General features: G+C 36.7%; 1 protein-coding gene across 5 annotated transcripts; it reads right to left on the reverse strand.

The window, feature by feature from the left end:
* Positions 1-797: 797 nt before the first annotated feature.
* Positions 798-24,140, reverse strand: EXD1 (exonuclease 3'-5' domain containing 1). 5 transcript variants are annotated; one of them, XM_056810285.1, is made up of 13 exons: positions 24,004-24,140; positions 23,166-23,223; positions 21,477-21,727; positions 19,398-19,466; positions 16,254-16,308; positions 15,361-15,494; positions 14,657-14,715; positions 13,784-13,870; positions 12,338-12,442; positions 6,209-6,289; positions 5,437-5,580; positions 4,677-4,868; positions 798-3,908 (listed from the first exon to the last, which is right to left on the reverse strand). In XM_056810285.1, the coding sequence occupies exons 3-13, from the start codon at positions 21,607-21,609 to the stop codon at positions 3,393-3,395; spliced, it is 1,575 nt and encodes a 524-aa protein (XP_056666263.1). In that variant the 5' UTR covers positions 21,610-21,727; positions 23,166-23,223; positions 24,004-24,140; the 3' UTR covers positions 798-3,392. The 5 variants fall into 5 exon arrangements, with proteins under 5 accessions (XP_056666263.1, XP_056666266.1, XP_016283180.2 ...); XM_056810288.1 differs by lacking the exon at positions 21,477-21,727; XM_016427694.2 differs by lacking the exon at positions 24,004-24,140 and having other exon boundaries at positions 23,166-23,639.
* Positions 24,141-24,284: the final 144 nt, after the last annotated feature.

Below are 24,284 nucleotides of genomic sequence, written 5' to 3' on the forward strand. Positions count from 1 at the left end.
GACTCCCACAATTCCTTTCTTACCCAGAATCCTTTCCCAGGGATTATCTCAAAATTCCCTTCTTTTAACTAACCCTAGAAACCAGTCGTCTCCCAATATTTCTACATGGGCATGGACAGCAAGAAGAAAAGATGAACTGGATTCCATGGCAAGAATGAGAGATGATCATGCAGTTTCAAAGCTCTATTGACCTCTTCTGATTTGGGGGGAAGTCAAGGAAGACTACCTCTGGGTGGACCCTGGGTCCATTTCTCAAGAGGACAGTGCACAGGTTGAGGAAGCATAGATGGACTGTGAAGGGCTCCTGCATCAAAATGATCACAAGACTGTTTGTCTACCCTACACAGTCCTGCTCTCTTCTCTGCTATTTGCATCTGATGCATGGAGGTCTGTGATTGGAATATTCCTATTAAAAATCAGACAGAGCAATTTATAAAGCAGAAGGGCAAAGGCTAGGCAAAGGTCAAGTGATTTGTGCAGGTCACACAGCTGGAAGTGTCTGAGGCCAGATTTGAACTCTGGCCCTCCTGACTTCAGATATGGAGCACCTAGCTGTCCCTCCCACTTCATTCTAGAAAAACCTTCACTTGACCCTGCCATCCCCCTAAAGCAATTATCCTTTCTTACTCTCTCTCATCATGTTGCTATGAACCCAGTTCAGGTTCCCATTTTGTTTTACCTGGACTATTGCAAAAAATCTCTGGATTTGTCTCCTGGCTCCCACTCTCTCGCCATTTCAATCCATCCTCCACAATCCACCAAATTAATATTCCTAAAGTATGCATCTGATCACATAATTTTCTTTTTTCTCTTTATTTTTTAAAATTTTATTTAATTTAGAATATTTTTCCATGGTTACATGATTTGTGTTCTTCCCCTCCCATACGCAATGAGTAATCCCACTGGGTTTTACATGTATCATTGATCAAGACCTACTTCCATATTATTGATATTTGAACTAGTGATCATTTAGAGTCTACATCACCAATCATATCCCCATTGAATCAGGATCACATAATTTTCTTTTAAAAGACTCTTATTGTCTCTATGATTAAAAAAAAAAAACCAGACTCTCAATCACTAAAAACTCTAAATATTTCTGACCAACATTCCAAGCTTTCACACTGCCAGCCTCCTTGTTATTCCCTGAACAAGACCACAGGCCGCCTCTCTCTGTTTGCACGGGCTGCTCCTCAGGCCTGGGACTGCTCTTCTCTTCATCCTACCCTGGAAACTCAGGCTTTTCTGACCTTTCCCCATCCTCCAGCCATTAGGCCTTGCCTCAATGTTAAATACTTTGTGCAAAGTATATATTTATTTGTATATGTTGTAATACCTCCCCCTGCCTCCCAGTAGAATATAAACTTCCCAAAGGCAGAGATTGTTTTGTTTTTATTTATATCCCCAGGACAGGTTGTCTAGCATGTAGTAGGGATTTAATAAACTTACTGACTTGAATAAAGGACAGTTCTTTTATTTGTTGTATTACATACATTCTACACATCCATTCAATTGTAAAGCCTTGTCAGTGATACATCTGTAACATCATCCATTTGTCCCCTCTTCTACTTCCCTTATCAGTGTTCCAATTCCTATCACCTCTAAACTGACCTATACTAAATTTCTTTGGTTGTATCCTACATGTATCTATTTTTGAATTGTTTTTATATATCTTTTTATTTATACCATCTACTTTTTTCCTTTGCATTTCTATTCCCTTTCTCTTCCAGAAAAGTCATCTCTTTTGTCATAAAAGAATTATAAAAAGAGATTATGTAAAACTAAAAAGACTTTTGTAATAACAAAACTAAGGATACAAATTAGGAGGTTATAAGAAGAGTACAAGAAGAAAATCAGATGGACTGGGGAAAAAAGTCTTTGCATAAAATACCCCCCAAAAGAATGAAATATTCCATTTCCCCAAAACTAAAAACAGGATAAAAATTAACAGTCCTCAAAATAAGAAATGTAAACTAGGAACAACCATATGAAATGCTCCAAATCACTAGTAACAAATGTTAACCAAAACAACTGTGAAGTTTTACTTCACAGGAAACAAACTGGCAAAGATAACAAAAAACTAGGAATAATCACTATTGTAGCACTTGTTGAAAGAAAGGCACAAGGATGCTCCATGGGTGGGTTGTGAATCGGTCTGATCATTCTGACAATCAATTTGGAATTATTTACTAGAGTGACTAAATTGTCCTTGATCTTCTCAGGCTTCTTCAAAAGCCACTGGCAAGTGCCCTAACTATGCCTTCTGCTCCAATCACTGGAGTGGATATGAGATACACAAAATACTTTTCAAAATACCATGCTCTAAATATACCTGGCTGTATTATTTCATAAAAATCAAATCCTGATCCCCTCAGCAAATTTTTTGAGAACATCAAGTACTAAAATAAGCTTATTAATCTTTAATAAACAAAATCTTGAAAAAAAAATTTAATGCCAAACTTCAGACCCAATAAGCAAATGCTCAGCTCGTAAGGAAGGACCAGAGTCCAAGCATGAGGACTTTACCTAAGGATCTGAAGGAAAAACCACCCTGTAGATTTATATAACAAAAACAAGAAGTCAAATCCTTCTGCTAAGCTGTTGACAGAGTGTATTCCTTCAAGAACAGGGATAAATGAATCAAGTACAAAAAAACTAAAAGAATTTCCTTGGCAGGAAAAAAACTTGAAATCTAATTCACTAACACTTGTTTATGGCACAAAAAAAGATAAGACATTCAAAACAAAGTAGAAAAACCAGGTTAAAAATGATAAAGGTTACAATATGCCAATATCAAAGTGTTCTAGGAAGTGAATGTGACTAAAATGAAAATTCACCACCTTTCTCAAAACTAAACCAAACCTACCACAAGGATAGAGACAATGTTCTGATAATAAAAAGAATTTTCTCTCTCCAAACATTTTTGTATGAAATAAGAAATAATTATTCCTGTCACTGGGAACCTTGCCATGTAATGATATATATGGATATGTATTTGCCTTTCCATTATTTAACATGCCACCCTCATCAAAAACAAACAAGCAAACAAAAATTAAGGAGTAGGAAGCAAGGAAGTGTGAAGAGAGAAAAATATCACATAAGAACTGGAAATTACATATACTGGGGAAAAGAAAGTCTTCCTTCATTTGCAAAACTAGGAAGATGGTAACTTTGGCTAGTAGAAAAACTAACCCCAGACCATTGCTGAGCCAGTTTCCAGGTTTGTAGAGCAGCCACTTACTAGAAGGTTTCATACATGGATTTATCTAGGAGTCAGGCTTCTCTAAAGTGAGACAAGAAGATGATCAGGAAACTATAGATCTCTTTAAAGCTCTTGGAAGGATCAGTATCCTACAAAAGTGAAAGATATAGTCATTTTGTTTTTTACATTCTCAATCATCTTCTTTCCCCCCCATCAATAGCAGCTCAATTTTCTCTTGCAAGGACAAGCTGGATTGAGTCTGTTTTGGTGTATCAGTTTGTTCCTTCCGGTTTCCTTTGACATCCTTTGACCCCTTCAGGCCAAAACAACTGGGGCCAGCCTTTGCAGCAGAGTCACCCGTTTCCGGCTCCTCTGAGGAAGATGAATGTTGATGTTTTATTCTCACCTGTTTACTGTCATATTTTGTTTCTTGTTTCTGCAAAGACCTATCTTCCTGAGCCTGCTGTGGTTTGAGATAGCCTAAATCCAAAGCTTTGGGAAGCATGGCTCCTTCAAAAGGCAAAGAACCTCTAGAGCTCTTTGGCTTCCCTTCCTCCTCCACTGTCTTTTCCTTGGGATAGATAAGCTGGGATCTAACTAGGAGCCCCTCTGCATTTGTCTTGTAATCTTTCATGGCCCGTTCTCTTCGAAGTCTCTGGAAGTCCATCAGCTGGCGCAACTCTTCTGGCAGCTCCATGCACGATGGCTAAGGAAAGAGAGTGAAACATTCCTGCTTGGTCAAAACTCTTGAATACTATATATGAGATCGATCATCTGCTTACTTGCAAGCAATTGCCTCGCTCTTAAATGATGTTAACACAGTGTCCTCTGGTGGTATCATCTAGTATTGAGGATGGAAATTAATTAATTTATCTACAAATTAAGATAAGAGCCAGTATGGTATGAGTACATATGTATATGGTATAATATATGGTAGCAAATAATTCCAAGATATGGCTCCAATGAGAGTATTTGCCCCCATGCAATGCCATCAATATAAAAGCTGCTTGCTATAGCCAGTAGGGAACAGCTCAATGTAATGATAAGAATGCTGGTCATGAAGGCAGGAAACTGATGCTCAAGTTCTGGTGCTGACTCTTACTGTGTGATAAAGGACAAGTCTTTTATTCTCTCTCTTAGTTTCCTCTTCTGAAAATGGAGATATTTTCACTACAAGCCTCACAAAATTACTGTAAGGAAAGAACTCTGGAAATTGTTGGGGGGTTTTTAAACCCTTACCTTCTGTCTTAGAATTGATACAATTCCAAAGCACAAAGCTAGGAAGTGTCTGAGGCCAGATTTAAACCCAGATTATCCTGACCCTAGGCCCAGCACTCTAAGCACTCTGTAAATTAAAATGCTCCATAAATGTTGATTTAGTAAACCTTTCATGTAGTCTCTCCCACTGTTTTCCCTAAAAAATGAAGACTACCAAGGACTTTTGTCATCTACTCATAAGCAAAACTGTGCCTACCTCTGTGCCTCCTAACAGATCTCCAGACCCTTCCCGGTAGGTATTTAAGTATGCATCCACCAGGGTAGTCAGGTCAGACATCATCTCATCCAGAAGTAACAAGCGAAGGGGCAGCAAATATGTCGTCTCCAGGGCTAGCACTTTCAGCAAGGAAGGTGGAAGAGGTCGGACAAACCATATTTCAGGATTCTCCTATAGCCACCAAAACAATGTCTTGAATTATAAGCAAATATTTAGGGCTATTATCTTACTTTTGTCCATGTTTCCTTTTCTAAACAGGGTAGCAACTTTACTTTGCCTCTTCAAATTTCCCAAGAGGAGAGAAGGCTAACTTATTCACTCTGAGCTGGGCTCAGGAAAGATAACTAAATGAACTAGACTTATAGTTTTTGTAGCTATAGTATAAAGTTTGAGGATCAGCAGTAGATTTCCCCACTAGCTGAAGAAATGATCCTTTCTTTGAGAGAAGCAGCTGGGAAGATTTTGATTTCTATTTTTTAACCAAGAATCTTGCCTCTCCACCCCAAACTTGGAAATTGAATGCTTTCAGAGAACAACTCTTCATAAATTCAATAAGACTTGCCTTGGTAATATTACAAATAAATCATTTCCCAAGTAGGAAAATTAAGGATTTGGTACCATTCATATATTTGGCTTGCATTTAGCCTCTTCCCTATATAATAGGCTGATCACCTGGTTCAGCAAATACTGGAAAAAGCAATACCATCCAGAATATTCTATTAAAGCTTTTACTAATCACCTGAACCATCTTTTGCTTGTCATCCAGGAAAGAGACACATTTAGGGGACATTTTAAGGTGTCGAATTAAACTCTCCTGCAAGGTGCTGATGCAATGTGGAAGAAAGCCACCTGTTTCCATGGAAAACTGAAGGACATCAGCCACCTATTATGTTAAAAAAATAAAATAAAATAAAGCATCCAAAATATTTGTGCAGTGTGGAAACACTATAAAACAATTACAAAAACACAGAAATGGAGTTAATGGTTGTGTAATTTGGTGCAAATCACTTATCCTCTTTGGGCCTCAGTTTTATTATCTGTAAAATGACAGGTTCTGACTAGTTGCATTCTAAAAGGTCCCTTCCAGCTCTAAGTGTATGATCCTAGTCTTATTCCATCATGGCATAGCTGGCCTGTACCTTGTATTCATGTAACACTCTCTTCAAAAACTATCTAGTTCACAACCGTCTTTGCCTAATACTTCTTTTGTTCTCCCACTATTTTCTATGGATACAAAACAACAAAAATCACATATTCTAATATACCTCTATGCCAGAGGAGGTATATAGTGAAATATGGACAAGAGTAATGAATTGAAGAATGCAAAGGCCTGTACTGGAGTTCTGGCTCTGACACTCACTACAATGGTAATCTCAGGCAAATAAATAAATTCCCTTGCTGGGCAGTTAAGACTCCCTTGAGTCTTAACTGTACAATAGGACCTAGGGTGGTGGGAAAATGTTTTGTATATCATAACACTACATAAAACCAGCTAGTATTACTATACACACCTGGGTGTCAAAGACATTTGAAAGAACAATTCCATATTGGTGAGAAAGGCAGTCAGAGAGCCAACGACAATCATGAATGACCTGAAGAACCAGAAAATAAGGTGATTAGGACCCAACTGCCACCATAAATATCATTTTCAGAATCCTTATCATCATTCTGCATTATCAGGAGTGGTACTTCTACTTCTGGGTCAAGATGGCTCCAGAGTTAAAACAGGGCTTTATCTCTCCTCTCTATTGAGAGGAGAGTGCCTCAAAAAGACAAAACCAAAATCAAACAAGCAAAGGAGTTCCATGGTAGGACACAGCAAAGAAGGTAGGCAAAGTTATAGCATTTCCACACTAAAAGGGGGTGAAATTTCCTCAACCAAGGGATGAGCTTATCACCCCTCCCCCACTTCACCTACCTTTCCAGAGTCCGAGCAAGTGCGGGACAAACATCTAGGTTCTAGGAGGGAGGCTGGCTGAGATCAACACAGACTTACACCTAAGAGAAACTAGACTCAGAACACTGGGAGGCTGAGGAAACATGGAGATAGGGTGTTGCAGAGCTTGGGGAAATGGGGAGGCTCACAGCAAAACACCACAGAAAATTGAAAAAAAGCCCTCAGGCTAAAACCTCTCCAGTGCTCAATACAGAGACCTCCCTACACTCCACACCTAGACCTCTTCCAGGCAATCTCTAAGTTCTCAGGGGCTGGACCTGCCCATAAGTACAAGAAGTCTGGGGACCCCAGGAGGCTGAGGAAACATGGTGATAGGGCATAGAGCATAGAACGTGGGCAGAGAGAGGAGGCTCAAAATACCACAGAGACCTGAAAAATAGCCTCTGGGCAAAAACCTCTCCAGTGCTTAATACAGAGACTTTCCTACAATCCACACCCAGATCTCTGGCAAGGCCATCTTTAAGTTCTTAGGGGCTAGACATGCCTCTTAGAGCAGCTAGACACTGCTGAGGACTGGGAAAAATATCCTCAGGGCAAAAACCTCTTCAGAGCCCAATACAAAGATCACCTGCATTCCTCAATTAGATATCTGACCAGGAAGGAACAAGGCAATGGCCGCCAACTCCCAGGAACTAAAATCCACAAACACCAAAAAAAAAAAAAAAACAAGAAGAAAACTTTGAACCTCAATAATTTTTATGCAGAAAAAAACAAGATTAAAGAAGAGACAGCAGAAGATGACAATTAAACACACCCAAACCTTTGGGAAAAAATGGAAATTGGTCACAAGTTCTTGAAGACTTTAAATCTGAAACTGTCAGAAAAATGAAAGAGATATGGCAAGAAAAGTGGAAAATAGTCCAAAAAGAAAATAACAGTTTAAAAGACAGGATTTCCCACTTGGAAATTGAAGCCCAGAAACCAATAAGCAATTGAAGACCAGAAATGACCTGCTAGAAGCCATGAAAAGCAGGGTAAATCAAACCGAAAAGGAAAATCAAAAGATCTTAGCTGAAAACCAGTAATTAAAAACTAGAATTGGGCAAGTAGAAGCCAATGATCTCACAAGACAGCAAGAATTAATAACGCAAAGCCAAAAAATGAGAGATTAGAAGGCAACACAAAATATCCCACTGAGAGGGTGGTTGACCATGAAAATAGATCTTGGAGAGACAATTTGAGAATCATAGGCCTACCTGAAAACCTGGAAAAAACAAACAGAATCCTTGACACCATACTACAAGAAATTATCCAAGAAAACTGCCCTGTGGTTCTGCAACAAGAGAGCAAAATAGACATTGAAAGAGTCCATAGATCACTGCTACACTAAATCCTCAAAAGACACCCCCCCCCCCCCAGGAACATAATTGCCAAATTCAAGAGCTTCCAAGCTAAGGAGAAAATATTACAAGAAGCCAGAAAGAAACAATTCAGATATCAAGGAGCACCAATCAGGATTATACATTCTAAAAGACTGCCAGGCTTGAAATATGATATTCAGGAAAACAAGAGAAATGGGTCTACAACCAAGGATCACTACCCATCAAAACTGACTATATACTTCCAGGGGAAAGTATGGGCATTTAACAAAATACGAGACTTCCAAATATTTGTAAAGAAAAGACCAGAACTAAACAAAATTTGACATCAAAATACAAAAACCAAGAGAAACATGAAAAGGCAAATAAGAAAGATAGGGGATTTATTTTTTGTTCTCTAAGGGCCTCAAATAAGGCCAAATTGTTTATATTCCTATATGGAAAAATGTTATTTGTAACTGTCAAAAATTGTATTTACTATTATAGTAGTTAGAAGAATTATCCATAGGTAGAGATTGGGATTCTAAGTGGTTCAAAATCATATATTTTTTAAAAAGAAGAAGGAAGGGGGCGGGGGGAAATGGCCCCAAGAGAAACTTGAAGAAATGGGAAAATTAGAATATTCTATACTACACAAAAAGGCACACAGGAGTGGGAGGGGAAGAATACAACTATAAGAAGGAGAGGAAGAGAGTGCTAAAAGGTAATACTCAAACCTTATTCTCTTCTGTCTCTTAGCCTGTACCATATGGTTTTGATGATTATTGCTTTATAGTACAATTTAAGATCTGGTACTGCTAAGCCACCTTCCTTTGCACTTTTTTACATTATTTTCCTTGATATTCTTGATCTTTTTTTCTTCGAAATAAACTTTTTTGTTGTTTTTTCTAATTCTGTAAAAAAGTTTTTTGGTAGTTTGATAGGTATGGCACTAAATAAGAGGGCAGAGGTCAATGAATTGGGCATGCAAATTAAAAAACTAGAAAGTGAACAAATTAAAAATACCCAGATAAAAACTAAATTAGAGATCCTAAAAATTAAAGGAGAAATTAGTAAAAGAAGTATTGAATTAATAATCAAGACTAGAAGCTGGTACTTTGAAAAAACAAATAAAATAGACAAAGTACTGGCCAATCTAATAAAAAAAGGAAAGAAGAAAACCAAATTGACAGTATCCAAGATGAAAAGGGAGACCTCACCTCAAATGAAGAGGAAATTAAGGCAATCATTAAAAACTTCTTTGCCCAATTATATGGCAATAAATATGCCAATGTAGGTGATATGGATGAATATTTATAAAAATATAAATTGCCTAGATTAGCAGAAGAAGAAATAGAATACTTAAATAACCCCATGTCAGAAAAAGAAATAGAACAAGTCATCAAAGAACTCCTTAAGAAAAAATTCCCAGAGACTAATGGATTCACAAGTGAATTCTATCATTCAAAGAACAACTAATCCCAATACTGTTTGACATAATAAGCAAAGGATTTCTACCAAATTCCTTTTATGGCACAAATATGGTACTGAGTCCAAAGCCAGGTAGATCAAAAACAGAGAAAGAAAACTACAGACCAATCTCCTTAATGAACATAGATGCAAAAATCTTAAATAGAATACTAGCAAAAAGACTCCAGCAAGTGATCACAAGGGTTATTCATTATGAATCAGGTAGGATTTATACCAGGAATGCAAGGATGGTTCAATATTAGGAAAACCATTCACATAATTGACCATATCAACAAGCAAACCAACAAAAATCACATGATTATCTCAATAGATACAGAAAAAGCCTTTGACAAAATACAAGACTCATTCCTATTGAAAACACTAGAAAGCATAGGAATAGGTGGGTCTTTTCTAAAAATAATAAACAGTACATATTTAAAACCATCAGCAAGCATCATCTGCAATGGAGATAAATTAGAAGCATTTCCAGTAAGTTCAGGAGTGAAACAAGGATGCCCATTATCACCTCTATTATTTAATATTGTACTAGAAAGCAGTAGCAATTAAAGAAGAAAAAGAAATTGAAGGTATTAAAATAGGCAATGAAGAGACCAAGCTATCACTTTTTGCAGATGATATGATGGTCTTCTTAAAGAATCCTAGAGAATCAACTAAAAAGCTAGTGGAAATAATCAACAATAGCAAAGCTGCAGGATACAAAATAAAACCACATAAATCAGCATTTCTATATACTTCAAACTCATCCCAGCAGCAAGAGTTAGAAAGAGAAATTCCCTTTAAGATCACCATAGACAGTATAAAATACTTAGGAATCTATCTGCCAAGACAAACACAGGAACTATACGAACACAACTATAAAACACTCTCCACACAATTAAAACTAGATCTAAATAACTGGAAAAACATTAATTACTCATGGGTAGGACGAGATAACATAATAAAAATGACAATCCTACCCAAACTAATTTACTTATTCAGTGCCATACCCATCAAACTACCAAAAAACATTTTTACAGAATTAGAAAAAATATCAAAGTTTATTTGGAAGAACAAAAGATCAAGAATATCAAGGGAAATTATGAAAAAAATGCAAAGGAAGGTGGCCTAACAGTACCAGATCTTAAACTGTACTCTAAAGCAGTGATCATCAAAACCATATGGTACTGGCTCAGAGACAGAAGGGAGGATCAGTGGTATAGACTTGGGGTAAGTGACCTCAGTAAGACAGTTTATGATAAACCCAAAGATCCCAGCTTTGGGGACAAAAATCCACTATTTAACAAAAACTGCTGGGAAAATTGGAAAACATATGGGAGGGATTAGGTTTAGATCAACACCTCACACCCTACACCAAGATAAACTCAGAATGGGTGAATGACTTGAACATAAAGAAGGAAACAATAAGTAAATTAGGTGTACACAGAATAGTATACTTGTCAGATCTTTGGGAAAGGAAAGACTTTAAGACCAAGCAAGAGTTAGAAAAAATTACAAAATGCAAAGTAAATAATTTTTTTTTAAACCCTTACCTTCTGTCTTGGAATCAATACTGTGTATTGGCTCCAAGGCAGAAGAGTGGTAAGGGCTAGGCAATGGGGGTCAAGTGACTTGCCCAGGGTCACACAGCTGGGAAGTGTCTGAGGTCAGATTTGAACCTGGACCTCCCATCTCTAGGCCTGGCTCTCAATCCACTGAGCTACCCAGCTGCCCCCAAAGTAAATAATTTTGATTACATTAAATTAAAAAGGTTTTGTACAAACAAAAGCAATGCAATCAAAATTAGAAGGGAAGCAACAAATGGAAATAATCTTTATAACAAAAACCTCTGACAGACGTCTAATTATTCAAATTTATAAAGAGCTAAATCAAGTGTTCAAGCCATTCTCCAATTGATAAATGGGCAAGGGACATGAATAGGCAATTTTCAGATAAAAAAATCAAAACTATTAATAAGCATATGAAAAAATGTTCTAAATCTCTTATAATCAGAGAAATGCAAATCAAAACAACTCTGAGGTATCACCTCACACCTAGCAGATTGGCTAACATGAGAGCAAAAGAAAATAATGAATTTTGGAGGGGATGTGGCAAAGTTGGAACATTAATGCATTGCTGATGGAGTTGTGAATCGATCCAACCATTCTGGAGGGCAATTTGGAACTATGCCCAAAGGACGATAAAAGACTGTCTGCCCTTTGACCCAGCCATAAACTGCTGGGTTTGTACCCCAAGGAGCTAATAAGATAATTGTATAAGAACAGTCATAGCTGTGCTCTTTGTTGTGGCAAAAAATTGGAAAATGAGGGGATGACCTCTAATTGGGGAATGACTGAACAAATTGTGGTATCTATTGGTGATGGAATACTATTGTGCTCAGAGGAATAATGAACTGGAGGAATTCCATGTGAACTGGATTGACCTCCAGGAACTGATGCAGAGTGAAAGGAGCAGAACCAGGAGAACACTGTACACAGAGACTCATACACTGTGGTAAAATCAAATGTAATGGACTTCTTTACTAGTAGCAATGCAATGATCCAAAACTATTTGGAGGGACATATGAGAAAGAACACTATCCACATCCAGAGGAAGAACTATGGGAAAAGGAACATAGAAGAAAAACAACTGCTTGATCACTTGGGTTGGTGGGGCTATGACTGGGAAAGTAGCCTCTAAAAGATCACCCTAGTGCAAATATTAATAATAAGGAAATGGGTCTTGATCAATGGCACATGTTAAACCCAGTAGAATTGCACGTCAGATACGGGAGGGGGATGAAGGGAGGGGAGGGAAGGAACATGAGTCTTGTAACCATGGAAAATTATTCTAAATCATCTAATTAAATAAAATTTTAAAAAATTTTAAAAATAAAAAGGAGTGGTACTTCTACTCACCTTCAAAATCTTTCTATCTTCTAACACCATCTGAAGTCCATTATTGAAAGCTCGACTTCCCAGAAGAAAAATGTCAAATAAGTAAACCCGACTACTTGTTGCCACCTATTAAAAAAACCATCCAGGCACATGAACCCCAATAATGAGAAAAGTTGTGGAAGAAAGATTTCAAGAACTGAATAATGGGGAAAATGTGGCAAATTGTTTGACATCCATGCTTTTGTGCTATGGAATATGTTATAAAGATTTTCAGGGGGCAGCTAGGTGGCTCAGTGAATTGAGAGTCAGGCCTAGAACTGAGTGGTCCTGGGTTCAAATCCGACCTCAAGATATGTCTAGCTGTGTGACCCTGGGTAAGTCACTTAAAACCCATTGCCTAGCCCTTATCTCTCTTCTGCCTTATTGTATTGTATTGGAACCAATACATCGCATTGATTCTAAAACAGAAGATAATGTTAACAAAAAAAAAGAAAAGAAAAAAGGATTTTCAAAGCAGGTTTATAATTACAAGTCAAAAACCACAAATAATGCACAAAAAATGTGCTCTTTTCAAAATGGAGAGGATCATAGTGCCTATATGCATAATCTTTTCTCTGTAAATATTCAAATCCCATCTATGTTTTGACTATTTACCTTCAATAATCTAGTAACTCCACAAATAAATATTTAGAAGGAATGAAGAACAGTATATAATTTCCACTAAATATTGAATATATGGCAATGTGAGCATAGCATTATGCTAGATGGCTATCACATAAAGTTTCACAAGATAAAAACTCTATACACATACTTACACTTTTAAGTGGGCAACAAAAATTTGACAAATGTCATGTTAGTTTATATTTCTCTTAAGTAGATAGGTAAAAGAGGTAAGATGGTAACCAGTTTGGAATCTGGTATTATACCTAAAAAGTTTAAAAACTGTGGATACCTCTTGGCTCAGGATACTCACTATTAGGTTTATTTCCTAGGGTAGTTGGAGAAAAAGGTAAAGAACCTATATGTTGTAAGATATTTCTAGCAGCTCTCTTTGTGGTGGTAAAGAACTGGAACCTGAAGAAATGCCCATCACCTGGGGAATAGCTGAACAAATTATGGCATATGATTGTGATGAAATACTACTGTGCCATAAAAAACAAGTGGGTTAATTAAAAAACATGGAAAAACCTACATGAAAATAAACTAAACAGAACCAAGAGAACATGATATACAACAACAGAAATATTGTCTGAAGAATGACTTGTGTATGTCCACTTCCAGAGGTCTGATAAATAGAAATAAGGAAGACATAGTTCTATATATACATATCTTTTTGTCAAATGATGCTTTTTCAAGTACAGGGAGAGGGGAGATACCTGGGAATTTTAATGTAATACATAAATTAACAAGTTAATTTTTTTTTAAGAGGTATGATGGCAAGAAGTTTGAAAGAAATGTTTTCTTTACCTGCAGCCAACAGAGTTTGCCATGACGACATAAATTAACTCCTTCAGCTGCAACACTCAGGACACTCTGTTTCTTGATATGTAGCATCTAATAATAATCAAAAGAAAACACTTCCTAGAAACTCACAGACTAATCAACAAAGTATGGGGATATTAGCATGACATTGAGAGAAAATTCACATTAAAAAAAAAAGTCCACACTTTGATTTCCTAACCTGTAAAATGGAAGGAGGAAGAGAAGACGGCATGATGATTTCCGAAAGTCTCTTCTAGCTCTGAATATATTATGATAGTAATGAAAGGGCACCTAAGTGGTTCAGTAGATAGAGCCAGGTGAGGAGCTGGGAGGACCAGGCTTCAAATCTAGCATCAAACATTTCCTAACTGTGTGATCCTAAGCAAGTTATTTAACCCCAATTGCCAAATCCTTGCCACACTTCTGCCTTGGAAATAATACTGAATATTGATTCTAAGACAGATGCTAAGGGTTTTAAAAAATAGTAATAATAAAAGTAAAGAAAAGGACAGAATCTAAAACCTCTTATTGATGCTCGAAGACAACAGAATTGGAAACTTAGACAAATTTCCTCAAATCTAGTATGTTACAGATAGGACTCATACTTCAGGTCTCAGGGGTTGGACCTCTAAGATCCTTCCCAATGATAAGATTCTATAAATTTCAGGTTCCTTTTACTAATAATTAAACCAAAATGCCTTCTTTGATACTTAAATTTTCTCAAATTAACAAATTTTTGAGAAAATCAGAGCTAACCAATGGAAAAAAAGATCTAAAATATTGCAGAATTTTGACTGGTAATGTTAACAACCTATAAGGGCAAAGAAGAGACAACAGTGGATTTTAAGTAATACTTACAGCAGAACCAAACTTTTGTTGGAACTGATTAACTACTGTGTACATCACATCTTCTTCTTCTGCATGAGAAGGATAGTATTACAGACAAATATCTCCTCAACAATGGAATTTTAGCCATATTCATGAATCCTCCCATTTTGCAAATCAAATGCCTAAAGAATCTTCATTTCTGTCTACTAAAGCCTACCTACTATCACCACATCTGTATTTTGAACACAGACAGAGAAAACAGGATAAAAATGACAATTTCATGGCACTATTTCATGGTGCTATTTCACTATTCCCTCTCATATTTCAATTATATTTTCATCCTGATAAAGAAGTCTTAAAAAATCCTCTCTGGTTCTAGTCCTGACAACGTTAACTTCACAATATTTTTCACAGCAACAGAAAATATCTAGTCTAAAACAAATTTGGAAATCACATTATTACTTTTTTAAAAGTCCATATCTTGGACAATGGCTATCCCATCCATCCTCCACTAATTTATAGTATATAGTTAGCCTATTTTTTAACACCCTGTTATTTTATTATGTAGCTCCCCAGAGGAAATGATGCAAGTTAAACTTTTTAGGTGTTATCTTGCTTCCATTAGGACAATTAACACAAGGTCAAATCCTAAAGTTTTAAGTCATAATAAGCCTCATTGTGGAAAATTCATAGTAACAGATTCTGCCTTTCAGGCTCACTATCAATTAAATTACCTGATGGACTGTATTTTAAGTCATTCAGCAAGGTGATAGTATGTGACTCAAGGGAAGAAGAAGCTGAATCATTTATACTCTGGTCTGCTTCTTTCACTTTGTCCATCCTTGTTCCTTCTGTATTTAGGCAATCCCTACATTAAGACAACACTCGAGAGGTATTCTTCACTGCCATTGACATATATAGATTTTGCCTTACCTCAATAGTATAACACTGCTGGCCCCCACAAGGATAATCCTGTACTTAGCAAACCTGGCACACAGCAGATGCTTAATAAATGCTTACCGACTCAGTGAACAGCTGGGTGGCTCAGTGGATTGAGAGGTAGGTTCAAATATAGCCTCAGACACTTCCCAGCTGTGTGACCCTGGGCAAGTTACTCAACCCCCATTGCCTAGCCCTTACTGCTCTTCTGCCTTGGAACCAATACACAGTATTGATTCTAAGACAGAAGGTAAGGGTTTTAGAAAAAAAAAATTCTAGCCTTACACACTTCCTAGCTGTGTGACCCTGGCAAGTCACTTAACCACAATTGCCTATCCCTTATCATTCTTCTGCTTTGGAAATGAGACATAGTATCAATTCTTAAGACAAAAAAATATATAAATATAATAAATGGAAATAAGTAATTTTTAAAAATATTTTTGACTGAATTTGATTTTTTAAAAGACTTTGTTATTTCAGCTTAGCCTCTCAAGAAAAATTGCCTACAAGTAGAAAAAGACAATCCTACATCCTTTGTTATTTCTCTTACCATAGAACAACTTTTCAGAAAAGTAAAGAAAAAATTTGTCTGATAAAGTATAGGAAAAACTTTTTATCCTGACCAGGGTTACATTAATAAATATATTCCTAAAACACCATGATTACAAGAATGGCTACTTCTCCATACCTGACAGAAGGTGGCTTTTCTCCTATTCCTTGCTCCATATCATCCAGCAGTTCCACTAGAAAAAAAAAATCCATTTCCATTTCTAGGTTCTCCACCTAGAAACCATAGCAACCCCCTCTAAAACAGACCCCAATTTGCCAGCTTACACAATACACTTTGAGAAATATATTTTAAAGTTTTATTAATGCCTTTTGCTTTTATACCACTTCTACCTCTATAGACATTCCTTCTCTCTCTCCAATATATCCTTCCCTTCCACCAAAATTTTTTTAAAAACTCGGAAAAATCAAGGGACATTTGTCTGATATCATATATAACAGGCCACACCCATAGCCCTCAATTATACAATGAAGAGAAGGTAGATTATTCTCTAGGCCAAACCTGGTCATTATAAAGATAATGTTCTGTATCATTTTATTTAAGAATTGCACATTTAAATACATTTATTGTCAAGTTAGTTACCAGAAGGAAAGAACTAGTCCCAATATAGTCAGTTCCTAATTTTCCATGTAGTCCAAGAATCATTTGCTCCTTTTGATGCTATGTTCTTGGGCAGCTTTGCAGCTGCCCCACCAAGGCCTGGGATTACTTTGCCCTTTCCTCGTTTTGGTTCCTGTGAAGCTTTTGTGGCCCCACAACTGAATTATAAGACCCTTTCTCTTTATTTCCCCAACACATTTTCTAAGTTATCACCTGTTATATTACTTTGATGTATTTTAAGTTATCTATGGCAAGATTTCTCTCCATTAATATGAACCAATGGATTATCTCTACTGAAACTGATCTGCTAAATCCAATGGCCTATTCTCAGTCTTCCTCTTTCTGATTCTTATTTTCCTCAGTTATTACCAATGCCTCCTCCTGGATTATTTTTCTTCCCCTTGGCTTCATAACTTTGCTTTCTCCTTGTTCCCTCAGATGTATCTGATCATTTCTTCTGCCTCTCCTTTCATTTAGCATTCTGTTCTCACCTCTGAAACACAGGTGTCTCCTAGGGCTCTCTGTTCACTATATATTCTCACCTTTTATGTGATCTGTTCTCAAGGATCCACATAATCTTACCATCTCAACTAAATTTTAACCTTATATCTTCAACTGCCTACTTGCCAAATCAACCACTAGCACTTCAAATTCAGATCTTTCAAAATGAATTCTTTATTTCTTCCTTCCCTACTCTTCTAAACTCCCCTTTTGGTAATACCATCATTCACTCAAGTTCAAAACTTTAGTCATCCTTGATTCTTCTTCCTCCTTTACCTCTCTTATGTAATTGGTTGCCAAATCTTATGAATTCTAGTTCTACAACACCTCTTACCTCTCTTCCTTTTCTCCACTCAAACAACTTTCACTCTTCTTCTTTCACCTTTAATCCTTGTCAGTGTAATTACAAGTCTATTAACTAGTCTTCCTACTACTACCAGTTGCTCTCTTTCCTGATATATAATTGACCCCCCAAAAAAGTTCTTAAGCCACATATTTTTAAGGCCTAACTATGCTATTCTTCTAGTCATAAATGTTCAGTGAAAACCTTGTACTGCCTTTAAGAGAAAATACAAAATCCTTAGGTTGGGAATTAATACCCCATCACTATCTACCACCAAATTACCATCCTAGGCTCTGTTTACTTTATCTACATTTGTATACTGTTTGGGGCAAAGACTACTTACTATTTCTCCAAACTCAACAGACTGCCTCCCACCTTTGTGTAGTCACACAGGTTATATCCTGCATAGTGGAATGCACTCCATCTCAGGTTTTTCTGGAATTTTTATCTTCCTTTAAAGCTCATCTCAGGTGCAACCTCTTCTTGTGAAGCAGTGTCTAATCTCTACAGATGCAAGTGTTCTCTTCCTCTTCAAATTTCCCTTTAATCACTTTGCTATCACTCTCAGTCTGGTATCATATTCAATCTGTGTACAATATTCAATTTCCTCCAGTAGAATGTAAATTCCTTGAGGGCAAGGCAGATCTCATTTCTGCTTTTATTACCTACAGTACTAAGACACTTAATAAACTTGTGTTGAATTGAATTTAATAAACAAATGTACAGTTAGATATGATGGGTCAATATTTCAAAAAAGTATGAAAAATGAGCAATATGTAAATATGTATTATATGAAGGTCTGAGTTTAACCTATATCAGACTTTTCACCACCTGAGGTGGGGGAGGGAGAAAATCTAAATTTTAAAATATCAAAAACAATTACCAAAAACTCTTTCTACATGTAACAGAAAATTAAAAAAAAATTTTTTTTTTAAGTATGAAAAGGTAAGTTAGGGGGCAGCTGGGTGGCTCAGTGGATTGAGAGTCAGGCCTAGAGAGGGGAGGTCCTAAGTTCAAATCTGGCCTCAGATAATTCCCAGCTGTGTGACCCTGGGCAAGTCACTTAACCCCCATTGCCTAGCCCTTACCACTCTTCTGCCTTGGAGCCAATACAGAGTATTGACTCCAGGATGGAAGGTAAGGGTTTAAAAAAAAAAAGGCAAGTCAGAAACTCCAGTGGCCTTATGAGAAGAAACACTACTTAATGACATTTCCTTGGGGAATATGAAAACATTTCTTAATCTTTCCTTTTTAAAATTCTACTTTTTCCATATTATTAATTTTTGTGAGTAATCTTATAAAACCAAAACCCAAAACATAAACCCATATAAACAAGTGATTAATTATATGCTTTCATCTACATTCCAACTCCAATAGTTCTTTCTCTGGAAGTAGATAACACTTTGTCCTTCAGAATTGTCCTAGATCTTTGTATTGCTGAGAGTAGCTAAATCTATCACATTTGATCGTTCCACAATATTGAAGTTACTAGGTATAATGCTCTCCTGGTTCTGCTTATTTCACTCTGCATCAGTTCACATAAGTCTTTCCAGTTCTTTCTGAAATCATCCTGTTCATCATTCCTTACAGCACAATATTATTCTATCACCATCATATACCACAATTTGTTCAGCATTCCTTTACTGATAGACATAATTTCATTAATGTTTCTTTTAAAAATATATTACTAAAGAGCCTAAAAAAATAATTCCCATTATAATAAAATAAATACTACCCCTTTATTCCAAATATTAGAGAATTAAACTTCAGTTTACTAAGAGGGAAAATATCAGCCTTACTGTTCAAGATAAAATACTCACCATTCACAATCTCATGGCCAAAAAACATCTTCACTCCTGGGACACTTCGACCAGTCTCCAAATTCTTGACTATGTTTTTAAAAAATTATGTTAAAAGATATCATATATTGGGAGGGAAGAAAAGAAAATGATATTAATTTCCAATAAATAATGTTTGGAAATAACCAAATAAACAATGTTAAAAAAAAGATATCATATATTGGCAAGAATAATGCCCCAAATTTATACCTTGCATTTTAAAAAAGCTTAAAAAACTTAAATCTAACATAAAAGTACTATCATATTATCTCTCAGAAAAATGAAAAGTTAAAAATGAAAATTAAGTTATAACTCTGAAACAGAAGACATGGTGATCATAGAATATACCAATAGGAACTAGAGAGATTGGTAATATTGCAAAAATTGTAACATCCTTTTAGACATGTTCTAAGTAAAAAACTCCTTAAAGATAATAATCTGTGCTCAATTTTACGACATTTCCCCATTTTACTCTTTGCTAAGCTTGCATGGTACAAAATGCCCTTTGGGTACACAAATATTAATTTTTGTGAGTAACAGTCATATCAAATCACAGGTCTGAAATGTGGATGGGTAAAAGGAAGAAGCTTCAATATGAGTTCTAAAATATTTAATTTTTTCAGGTGGAAGAGTAAATCATAAAGGAGGTACTGAGCCTCAGACCAGTGAAGTGATATAGCTAAGATCCCCAAGCTAAGAGTTAGGATCAGGATATAATCCCATGTTTTCTGACTATGAGTTGTGCTCCCCTATGCCTCTTACAAATGGACTATATTCAAAAAATTAATTTGTAAATATACTTTGAAATCTGAATTCACTTTCCCACAAAAATCATGTTATAGCTAATCTGGAACTTAAAGCCCCAAAGTCTTATTTAACACATAACTGACGAAGAAAATAGCAAAGCACTCTAGTACCTTTAGTACTAGTAGTAGTACTCATGACCAAATGGGGTCATGAAGAGTCAGACATGACAAAAACAAATGAACAACAAACACAAAACACAGCAAAACCCATAACTAAATGTCATTAGCTACACCATCCCTACAGGAACATATATTCCAAGTTGCAACTTGTATCTCAAAATGCCCAAGGACAGCCAAAAGGGGCTCTCCTTCTCCCCAATCCACTCTTCAAATTCAGCTTCCTTAGAGATAAAGTTTCCTAGTTGTAGAAGCACCTTGGGGGGGGGGGGGAGGAGTCCCATAAAATAAGTGTTTGCATGTAAAATATATTCAGATACAATAAGTATCTGAAACTCGGTTTCTAGAATCTGTGTCTCTCCTGGGAAGTGCCTTTCCTAATAATTTTTGATAAGAGTGTTTCCTAAAAAGTCAAGAATAGTCTCACAGCAAACCAGTCAGAACTAGACTTATGGAATTTAACATATTTTACTAAGTTGTTGCCTAGATCTGCCATTTGGCTAGCTGTATAAACTTGGCCAAATCAGTATCTCTTCATCTTACACTTATCTGTAATCAGACTAAATAATTTCTAAGGTTGGGCAGCTAGGTGGCCCAGTGGACACAGAACTAGGCTTGGAATCAGGAAGACTCATCTTCATGAGTTCAAATCTGGCCTCAGACACTAACTGTATGATCTTGAGCAAGCCTCTTAACCTTGTTTGCCTCAATTTCCTATAAAATGAGCTGGAGAATGAAATGGCAAACCACTCCAATATCTTTGACAAGAAAACCCAAAAATAGGCCACGGAGAGCTGGACATGACTAAACAAAATTTCTAAGGTTCCCAAACTTAAATTTTCATTCTGTGAATTTAACATTCTAGGCAAATGAAGTGTATGGGGAATAAACTTTTCACTCTGATGGAACAAAGGAATATAGCAACACAGGGAAAAGTCATATAAAGTTATAAAGAACTGTGCAAATCATTATATACTACAATGGTCCTGTGTTGGGAAAAAGACTTTTAACCTTCAAATTTCTCCCAAAATAGAAAATGCCTCAATTCCCAAGTGATCATAATGGTACCATTTAAACCTTAATCATGGTTCATGTAAGAAAATAACAAGGAGGAGACTAAGCACAAACAGATTAAGACCTTTTTTCAAAACAATAATCTTGCTAGGGTCCACATGTTGAAGCACTCCCTGGAAGATGCCACAGACTAAAGTGATTTTCACCCTTCTCCCCAAAATCTGGTTTAAGAAATGGTAATCACTGCTGGGATCCATCCTGTCTGAAACTAAAAAGAAGTCTTCAAGCCTCAGCTTCTTTAAATTTCTAAGCAGTTGATAATAAAAAAAAAATGTGATAGGAGCTTTTTGCTATTGGCTTATCCTTTTCTTATACCTGAAACAAACAAACAAAAAAAAGAACTATAAATTTACTGCAGTTCTGGCAATTCATTTGATAAATACATTATGAAGTTCCTTTTGTATGCCCAAGAGAGGTTTTTTGTAAGAAAAATAATAATCTGACATTTAAAAGTTATAACATTGTACAATACTTTCAAAAATTAAAAAAAAGTTATCTTTCAGCCTAATATAGTCAGGATTGCTTGAATAATGTTAAATGAGTGATAATCCTGAACACAGAACATTATATTCTATTCCAGCATACAACAGTCTTGATGTCCAAGCCCAAAGCAAAGCAAAAGTGCATAATCTCCAAGCAAATTATTTTTCTATTCCTTTTTTTCTAAATTAAATAGTTGAGATTTATGAATATGGAAAGAAAAAAGCTAGGCAAAACTTATTCTAATAAAAAGAAAACAAAAGAGCAGTTTCTTCCCTATAACCTCCCCCCCAATTTATGTGGTCTGTTCCAAAACTTTCCTTTAATATGGCTAAAGCAAAACTTAAGACAAATAATAAAAATAAATGACTTTTAAAATTATATATTTCATCATGCATAAATCTACATGGAATAAGGATGTATTAAGCTGGTGAACATAATTCAAACTCAATACCTTGAAAAAGTTACTGATGATGTATAAAAACAAAGGATTAAATGCAAACATATACTTAATACTTTAAGGAGCTATGGTTTTGTTGAATATTCCATCAACGGAGTATACAAATTTTTCAACCTTAGTTGTCTCTTTAAAAAAACAACAACAAAAACCTTTTACCTTCTGTCTTAGTATCAATTCTAAGACAGAAAAGCAACAAAGGCTAGGCAATCAGGGATAAGTGACTTGCCCAAGGTCACACAGCTGGGGGAGGCCATATTTGAACCCAAGTTCTCTTGAGTCCAAGCCACTCCACTGTTCATACCTACCAGCCCCCTTAGTCATCTCTGAAGATGCTGTAACTGAAAAATGAACTACTCTATTGCTAACTTTCTCCTTAATATGATAACCACAAAAACTGGAGGCAAAGGTAGTAAAACATTCCCTGCTTGGTAGGGTCTTTTAGACCTTTTCTTCCCAGTGGCAGCCTTAGTCTTGGGGGGGGGGGGGGGGGGCAGCTGGGTAGCTCAGTGGATTGAGAGCCAGGCCTAGAGATGGGAGGTCCTAGGTTCAAATTTGACCTCGGATATTTCCCAGCTGTGTGACCCTGGGCAAATCACTTGACCCCCATTTCCTAGCCCTTACCACTCTTCTGCCTTGGAGCCAATACAGAGTATTGACTCCAAGATGGAAGGTAAAGGTTTTTATTAAAAATTAAAACAAACAAAAAAAAACGTAGTCCTACAGGAAAAAGTAAAAACAGCAGTCCATTTTCTCCTACTATCTAGGCTAAAAGGTAACTAATTCTAAATATACACAAAAACCTCTATTACTTACCTTCTGAAAATGGTTTAAAGAATGTACCTTAAAACTTTTCTATGCAAATATAGTACTTCTAAAAACAAGAAAAAAATCAAAATATGGTTAGAGACTATTAATAATCCTACAGTCTGATGGATTTACTAATAAAAAGTAAACAAAACTTAGCAAATATCAACAATGAAAAAGCTAAGCTAAATAGAAACCTACAATCCCAAATAATAATGATTGAGTAGGCTAAAGCCTGGGAAAACAGATCATCAGATAGATTTAAAACTTTAAGATGATAGATACAATCTAATCATTTTATGGATAAAAATAGATTTAGCAGTAATGAAGAAAACTTAAAATGAAATGTCTCTCTTTTCCAAGGCTATCATAATTTTCCTAGTCAACCACCAAAATCTGCAATGCAAAAAAAGGAAAATCCCTTCGTTTCTTCAGGGGCCAACAAGTTATTTAAGGGTGTTTTATCATTTAAGGGGGGGAGCGCCAAAAATGGCATAGACAACTCTGGGAGATAAGGTATTTAAGTCCTCGTAGAACAAATATTTCATTATGTCATCAGTGAAATAAAGAAAGTGACCTGCAGACGCCTCAGAAACGGAGTTCCATTTGAGGAAAGAAAAAAGGATTCCTACAATGGAGAGGAGGGATGGGGGCAGGGACTGGGTCCTATCTGAAGCCCAAATCAGTGACTCCTTGAGACTCAGCTAGGGGGCACTGGAGAGAACAATAACAAAACCAAGAGAAGCAGGAAAAAAGGGAGCACCCTCCGGGACCAAGTGGGCGACTCCTCAAGGCTTCTGAGTGCTGGGACCCAAGCAGGGAAAAGCTTGGCCTACGGCGGCGTTACCCGGGCCGTCGAAAGAACCAACGCCTGGAGCAGCAAAAGAAAAATAAGCTGTAAGAGAAGCACGACGGCCTAGGCCGAGCTCGGCGTCGCCGCGGTCCAAAACCCTGGGCTGAGGGGCGAGGCGCCTCGTGTTCGGGAAGGACGCGGCCTGTTCCCGGCTAACCCGCCCCCGTTCGCTGTGCCGGAGCGTGCCCGTTTCCCCAAGAACCAATCAACGCGAGCCAATGGGCGCGCGCCCCCGTGAGGTGGCGGAGCACGGCAGTACGACACCAGAAACTAGA

This window comes from Monodelphis domestica, chromosome 1 (assembly GCF_027887165.1).
Source record: "Monodelphis domestica isolate mMonDom1 chromosome 1, mMonDom1.pri, whole genome shotgun sequence".
In the NCBI taxonomy this organism is placed as follows: domain Eukaryota; kingdom Metazoa; phylum Chordata; class Mammalia; order Didelphimorphia; family Didelphidae; genus Monodelphis; species Monodelphis domestica.

Excerpts from the sequence above, each read along its gene's own strand:
- EXD1 (XM_056810285.1), bottom strand. The coding sequence starts at position 21,609 with ATGGATCCCAGCAGTGATTACCATTTCTTAAACCAGATTTTGGGGAGA. Across the intron at positions 16,309-19,397 it reads TGGCCATGAGATTGTGAATG|TGGAACTGCTGGATGATATG; the intron begins GTGAGTATTTTA and ends TTTTTTTTCTAG. Across the intron at positions 3,909-4,676 it reads ATCTGTTAGGAGGCACAGAG|CCATCGTGCATGGAGCTGCC; the intron begins GTAGGCACAGTT and ends CTCTTTCCTTAG.